The 7218-nt window shown below is 55.3% G+C and overlaps 1 protein-coding gene across 1 annotated transcript; it reads left to right on the top strand.

Annotated features, from left to right (window-relative positions):
- Window positions 1–1848: 1848 nt before the first annotated feature.
- On the top strand, window positions 1849–3736 carry LOC145517125 (uncharacterized). The gene is made up of 3 exons (XM_081519387.1): window positions 1849–2119; window positions 2519–2831; window positions 3084–3736. Exons 1-3 carry the CDS (start codon window positions 1883–1885, stop codon window positions 3710–3712), a joined length of 1179 nt encoding a protein of 392 aa, XP_081375513.1. The 5' UTR covers window positions 1849–1882; the 3' UTR covers window positions 3713–3736.
- The last annotated feature ends 3482 nt before the right edge of the window (window positions 3737–7218 follow it).

Raw genomic sequence — 7218 nt, 5'->3', positions numbered from 1 at the left:
CCAGCCCCACAAGGCAATCCACAGCTTCGATGCTATTCCTCCCAAAATGCCAATGCATTTTCGCACCCAACCAAGAATTGCAAAAGGGGTACGGAAACAGAAAAGAGCCTAAATTGTCAATACAATCCGACGAAAAAGCCCCGATACGGACATCCAAGGTTGTGTGAAAGGAAATTAGACGACCAAACTAGGATCCTCAGGAGAGTATCGGAGAAGGCAATGGCGACCCACTCCAGTACTCTTGCCTGGAAAATGCCCTGGACGGAGGAGCCTGGTAGGCTGCAGGCCATGGGGTCGCGCAGAGTCAGACACGACTGAAGTGACTTAGCCGCAGCAGCAGCAGCAGGAGCCGGACAGTATGCTATTGGGAATACAACAACACACACAGATCCAGATCGATGGAATAAAGTTGAGGGTCCAGACACAGACCCCAGCATCCATGCTCAACTCATCTCTGACACAGAAGGGGAGAATATCCAAATGGGAACAAGAAAGCCTCTTCAATACATGTCCATGGGAAAACCAGACAGCTACATCTGAAGAACGCTATTGGTTTTGATCTCAGACCACCTCAATATCGGGGAAAACCTCACCCTAAAGGCTGATGTCATGAGATAGCTAGAAAGAAGCGTAGGTCAAAGGCTCCTTAACATCAGAGTCTCCTTGCCATTTGCTGGGCGGAGGTAGAAATGGGTCTCTTCAAGTAAGGGAAAGAGGTACACGAAGTACACCAATGGGTTTCCATCCAATGGAACCTCTTCACAACAGAGAAGCTAAGCAAGCATTCACAAATGCAAAAGAGAGGAAACGGAACACGAGAGACTCCTTGCAAGTGGTGTATCTGAGAAGGGGTTCATATGGAAAGAGACGAAGAATGCACAGCACTCAGATTCCAAGAAACACCACCACCACCCTTGACCCTTCCCCCATGACCAACTCCGACCTAAAGCCTTTCTCTCCCTCTAACCTATCCCTAAAACATAACCCTCATCTAATCATATACATGTGCATTCCTAGCATCCATCCGTCCACACACGAGAGAGAAAGAGGAAGACACAGACTGAATTGAGAAAGGAAAAGAGAGGGACACAGCCAGAGAGAGACACGGAACCAAAGAGAGGAAAGGAGTCGATGGTCCAGACTTTTCATCAATCTGTCTCGAAGGTAGAAGCAATGACAGCGCCCATCCACCCCAGAAGGGGGAAAAGGACGGAAGGTTTGGAGAGGAAAAGACAAGAACGCAGGGAGCCATTAGAAGCTCAGCCACCCGCAGAAGCCGAGCTGGGACACTTGAACAGAATCTCAATGGAAACAGAGGACCAGAAAGTTGGCCACTCTTTTCTATAAGAGAGGGAGACCTTCGAGTCTTCCTTTCGGTCCTCCAACTTGGATGCGGGGTCTCAAAACAGTCAGGAGGGGGAGTGCCTTTTCCTGGGTACCACGGCACATCCAGGCCTCGTTCTGCCCCATTCTGTGCTGTGTCAGCCCAGGAAGGAATCTTTCTTTCTGAAGTCTCAGCGCACACGCTCCACGTGATATCGGCCCCAGGTGGAAAGGCATGGAGCTGCTCGTAGGCCGACAGACCTAGGAAGCAGATGGGAGAATGACCGCCACTCTGCAGATGGAGAGACTGGGGAAACCCTGAGGGGCATATGCTTGTCCAGGGCCACACCACTTATGAGAAGAAGGAGCCTGGTCTGAGAGCAGCGGGGCCCTCGGAGCTCAGGCCCTGGCTGCACCCAGGCCTCCCCAGGGCTGTCGGCTGGGCTGGGTGGGTGTCAGTGTGCCTGCACATGGCTTAAGGGTGGTGGTCGAGCAGTCAGAAACCCAGAGATTCCCTTGGGAAGTTTTGGGGAAGGGACCTCAGCACGAACCCCAGGAAATGATGTCACCTGCCGGCAACAGAACCCAACAGAACCCGCAACCCGGGTATCCAGGCCTCGAGAGCGGAGAGGAGCCCCCAGCCAGATCACTTGCTGCCGAGATGTTCTGCTGTTTGCCCCTGCCCAGAGGCCGGGGCCTCAGGAGAGCTCACAGGCAGTGTGCGTGGGCACCCTGTCGACGTTGGCTCAGGGCACCCCCGAGACGCCTCTGGCCCTTTGCCCGGAGAAACAGAAAGGTAACACGGGGAGCCCCAGGCCGGGCCAGGCCACCTCTCCCATGCCACCCGGAAACACCGGGTCCTTTGCCTGTGTGTGTGGATGCGGGTTTCTCGGGGTGTGTCTCCCTCAAGGAAGCCCAGGTGGATGTGGGGTCAGAAGCCTGCGGACAAGTTGTGTCCACACCCCAGGGGAGAGCATGCTGGGCGGGATGGGGAGAGTGCGGGCAGGGCCGGCCGCCCAGGCTGACCTCACACCCTCAGGTGGGTCTCTTTCCTCCCGGGTGGGGATCTGAGCAGACACACGTCTCTGACCCTTCTGGGCAGAGAAGTTCGAGCAGGCCGAAGCAGCGGCTCCACTGGCCAGGCCCAGCTCGGAAAACTCCCAGCATGGCTGGCTGACGGTCACTGTCGTTGCAGAGCTTCCCACGTGATGAGGCCGAGGACGGGGACACCCCATCCAGCTCCCGGAGGGAGGGGTCGGAGCACCACCCCCCCGCCCGTGAGGCCCAGTGCAGGCTCCAGGTGAGCGTGCCCACGGAGGCATCAGCCCCACCGGGGGCGAAGCGGAGGCGGGGAAGGCCTGCTGCCGAGACACCGCCCAGGATACACCCGGCGGCCCAGTCTGAGGCTGCCACGGAGCTCAGCACACCCGGCTCCGACCCAGAGTCCCGAGAACCCCGGCCTCTGAGGCAGCAGGAGGACCTGGAGCCCAGCACGCCAGAGCACAGAGGTGAGGACGCTGGGGCTGGTGTACGGGAGTGTGTGCGGAGGGGGTGCTGAGCTACACAGGGACGAGTCCCCGAAAGCTGCTGCTGGGCCTGCAGCAAGCGCTGGCCTCACACCCCCCGCCCCCCATCTTGCACACTTCAGTCCCAAAAGACATCCGACCCTGGGTATTCTTTGGGAATCTCTTGGAAGCTTTCTGTCCCGGGATACGCACATGCCAAGGCTGGCCTGCGGGCAAACGATGCTTCTCCCACAGCTCTAGCACTGGCCTCCAACTGGAACCAGGCTCCACTTCCCAGACCTGTCCCTACAGAGGTGGTGGCTCCAGGTGCAGGACCCAGGGATCCACCGAGGGCAGATGGAGAACCGAGACTTGCCCTCGCAGAGACACCAGGCCAGCTGGGTACTGGCCAGCACACCGGGCAGATCGGATCTCCGTGCCTGCAGGACCCCCAGCCCCAGGCACTGATGTCCCACCCCCTCAGCCAGAACCTCCACCTCCACGTGCACCTCTACCTGCTCGGCCTTTGGCAGGAGAACCCGAGGCAGAGGAGGAGTCACCGCCTCGGCAGGGAGAGCCTGCCCTGGCTCCCGCGCAACACCCAGACGCCCACGATGACTCACCCACCCCTGCAGGGAGAACGAGCCCCCGCTCTGGACAGAGACCCAGAGCCCTTGCCGGAAACACCACGTCCAGGGGAGCGGTCGGCTCTGCAGCCTCCATCCCTGTCTGCTCACCGTGGACGCCGTCAACTCGGTCTGCCCCCAGGGGACATGGAGTTCCTTTCCCCCGAACTGCTTTGCATTTGGTTTGTTTCCACCTTTCTGGTGATGTTTTCTTTTTTGCGTGGTTTCCTGTATTTTTGTTGGTTAAGTTGGGATTAGTAAACTTTTTCATCATTGTTGCAATTTGGGAACACTGTTGTGTAACTCTGGTGATACTGTGTTACCATCACCACTTTGTAGTTTCAGACCCGTTCCATCTTTATGCCCCACCCCCCAACAAAGCCTGGATTCAAGGCAAGCACGCCCTGTTCATCCCTCCGCCCGATCCTGAACACAGTTTCATCTTTTCCTTCTGCATTCCTTCCTATATTCTTGGTGTCCCCAATCAATGACTCTCAGTGAAATGACTGAAGGAGTTTTTTTCGGACGCTCCACCTACTGTAAGACTCCACTGGAGAGTTCTCATGTTTATGTCCTTTGAACTAGCCTTTGATAGCTGAAAGGACGTTGTACGTCCTTTCAAGATACCATGTGCCAAACGAAGCCCTTTTGGCAAATGCCATCATTATCTCCAGGCAGGCATTGCTGTTTGAAGGGTGCCATCTCAGCCAGAAGGCAGAGGCTGAGCTCCTCTTGTTGCACCAGCTCCCAAAAGAAGCCAAGAAAGGGAGCTGGAACAACAAACCACCCCAACGCCCAGGAAAGCGTTCTTCATGACAGAAGGCTAGAAAATGACCCAACATCCTTGTGGCCCAGAACCCCTCTAGAAATTCACTGTTCCATAAAAAAGAGAAACAGATGGGAAGTTCCAAGGAGAGGCAATGCCCATGGCCAGTGTATTTTAGAGACGGCCTGACCGCTCCGGGGAAGACACGCACTGACAGAACCCCTTGGGAAACAGCCGTGATAGTCCTCACTGTCGTAAGGGATTCCTCTGGGGACAACCTGCCCTGGGCACCACACGAGGGAGCAGACCGGCTTCTCTTCCTCTGCCCCCACACCATTCACTCATGAAGGCAGCTCAGGTGTTCTCATGCCCTGCCTGCCTGCCTGCCTGGCTCATCCGTGAGCTGTGACCACCTCCAGGACAGGACTCCACCTTCTGCTCTCTGTGTACCGTGAATCTGCACACAGTGGGCTTTCAGAACCTTAGGAGACTTGAGCCATTCCCACTCGAGCCAGAACCCTCCCCAGGAAGGAAAACAGCTGTGGAGTCCTTTTGGCCCCAGCACTGGTTCCGAAACCCTGGCGGCTCCTAGAGCCTCTACGGTGTGAAGAGGGAGGTCCCTTTTGACAGAGCTTTCCGGCCGTCAGATCTAAGCTGCTGTTTCACTGTCAGCTGTGTCTCTTCCGTTGCAGTGTTGCAGGTGGGCCACGCTGCTCCAAAGGAGCTCACAAGCTGAGTTTCAAGGGAGGTATTGAGAGGACAGGGATGGCTACAACGTGCTGCAAACTGAGTGAGGGTCCCCACAATCCTCAGCAAAGGTGTGTGGTGTGCAAGTGGGGAGTAGAGGGCCCCCAAGTTCCAAAGGAAGGGAGGTACTCGGGAGCTAAAGCCCTTGGCTGCTGTGGTAGCAGCTGCAGATGGCAGCTCGTCCACAGTGCACTTCGAATGAGGTCATATGAGCGGGACTCTGGAAATGGCTCCGAAATCCAGAGAAAGGGGTCAGGGTATGTGGGAATCCGGCGGGGGTGGGGGGTGGATGAAGGAAGGTGTCCTTCCTCTCTCCAGTGCAATTTGGTTTGGTGAGTCTCAAAGCTACCAGATGGCACTTCCCAAGTCAGGCCCCCGCAGGAATCAGGGTGGGCTGCATGCCTCGGCCCCTGCCACAGGGACAAGCCACACCAGTGGCCTCCCTGAGCTCCAATGGCCGGATCTGGGGGTTCTGTCTGGGTGCACACCTGCTTGTTCTGGCCAAGTTCCCCGCTTCTCTGAGCACCAGCTTCAACCTCTCGAATGAGGACATCGATTGCTACCTTGGCACGTTACTCTCTTCATCCTGTGAAGACTCATTAGGCTTATCCTACAATTACTAGCTGGCCCGAGGAGATATCTCCTGAATCCAGATTAAGCTGGAGTCTCCCAGGCTCATCTGGCATGTCTTCCCTGAAGTCTGCCAAAACCCACACCCTTGCGTTTCCAGGGACTCCCCTTAGCCAGCTGGGCAGAAAACCCAGCATGTTTCAAACAAGCTGACAGACAAGCGGGAGAGGACTCACGGGCAGACGGCTTCCCTCAGGTCTCGGGTGGAGCTCTGGGACCACAGCAGCAACAGGCCATCCCAGTCCCTGGGCTCAGCAGCGCCCTCATTCTCACGCCGGCGGCTCTGCCCTGAGGGGAGCAGGAAGGTCACCAACTGCCGCAGGCGGACCTCACGCCCCTCCCACTTATGGAGCCTGACCTCCCCCGGCCCCACCCCTTCCCCTACCCCAGCAGGACGAGAGCTCCTCTTCCCCTGGCTTCTAACGTGAGGCCCGGCCCTGGGCCCCGATTGGGCACTGCCCCAGTCCGGAGCCAATCACAGTGGCCAAGGAGGTGGAAGGCACCGATTGGCCAGGGCCAGGTCATGTGACCATACTCCCCAGGAAACTCAAATATTACCAAGATTCCCTAAGAAACCAATGAACAAAATTATCCAGTAAAGGCAAACCGTACTTTTTAATGAGGCCAAAGTCACAGGAAAAAAAAAAAAAAAAGCTTCACAATGAAGTGCTCAAGGAAGCTGCAAAATAAACTTTCAGAAAAGTTTAGTAGTTTTTTTAATAGGGTGACGGAGAGCTATACCTATCCCATATATGTGAATTTAGGTTTAAACTAGATTTCCCTTGGCTATTTTATAAGACAAAAAAACCCACATCACCCCCTTTCACTCCCCCCCACACCCAAAAAGTGTTTTAATCTATTGAATTTTTGTGTCCTCAGTTGTGTCTGATTCACGGCAACTCACGATCTCTACACAGCCAGGCTCTTCCGTCCATGGAATTCAGGGCAATTTTTTCTGTCACAGTAAATGCCCACCCTGGGTGATCCAAACGGAAGGGCTCAGAGGCTCCTGAGAGACTAACTCCTTTCAGCTGAGCACAGAGCTGGCTCCTCACTGGGATGCCTGTGGCCTGGGGCTCCCAGAGGGGAGAGCAGCACTCGCCCCACCGTGTGGTCACTGCTGGAAGTGCAGGCTGCTCCTCACTCCCCCTTGACAGTGTCCCTGAGGGCAGAACAGTGTGAAGTTAATCAAGGTGGAAACGCAAACTCCAATGCAAGCAAACTTCCCTCAAGGTCTCCAATACCACTCAGGAACAGGGTATTGGAAACTGCAGGGGATGACATGAATGAAGATGGAGACTTGACACCTTACACCGAGTTCACTTCCAGTTATCCCTAGACAAACATTCCATGAAAACTTGTCACAAATCTAGAGGAACAATGAGCCGAAACCGGACACGTGCTTTGAGTCTTCACACACAAAACTAAAAGGCAGTCCACAAAAAAAACCAGGAGAATACAGTGGACTTTGCAAAATCAAAGATATCTACTGTGGGAAAGACCTCAGTACAAAAGCAAAAGACAGGTCACACATCGCGAGACGAATGAGTGGAAACACAAAGCTTATCAAGGATGTGTCTCCAAACAGACAAAGAACACCAACACAACAAGCCTGTGAAAA

Source organism: Giraffa tippelskirchi, chromosome 8 (assembly GCF_054371585.1).
Source record: "Giraffa tippelskirchi isolate mGirTip1 chromosome 8, T2T-mGirTip1v1.2.pri, whole genome shotgun sequence".
Classification (NCBI taxonomy): domain Eukaryota; kingdom Metazoa; phylum Chordata; class Mammalia; order Artiodactyla; family Giraffidae; genus Giraffa; species Giraffa tippelskirchi.
Note: the sequence above shows the minus strand (reverse complement) of the source record. Positions and strands in the feature narration are given on the sequence as shown.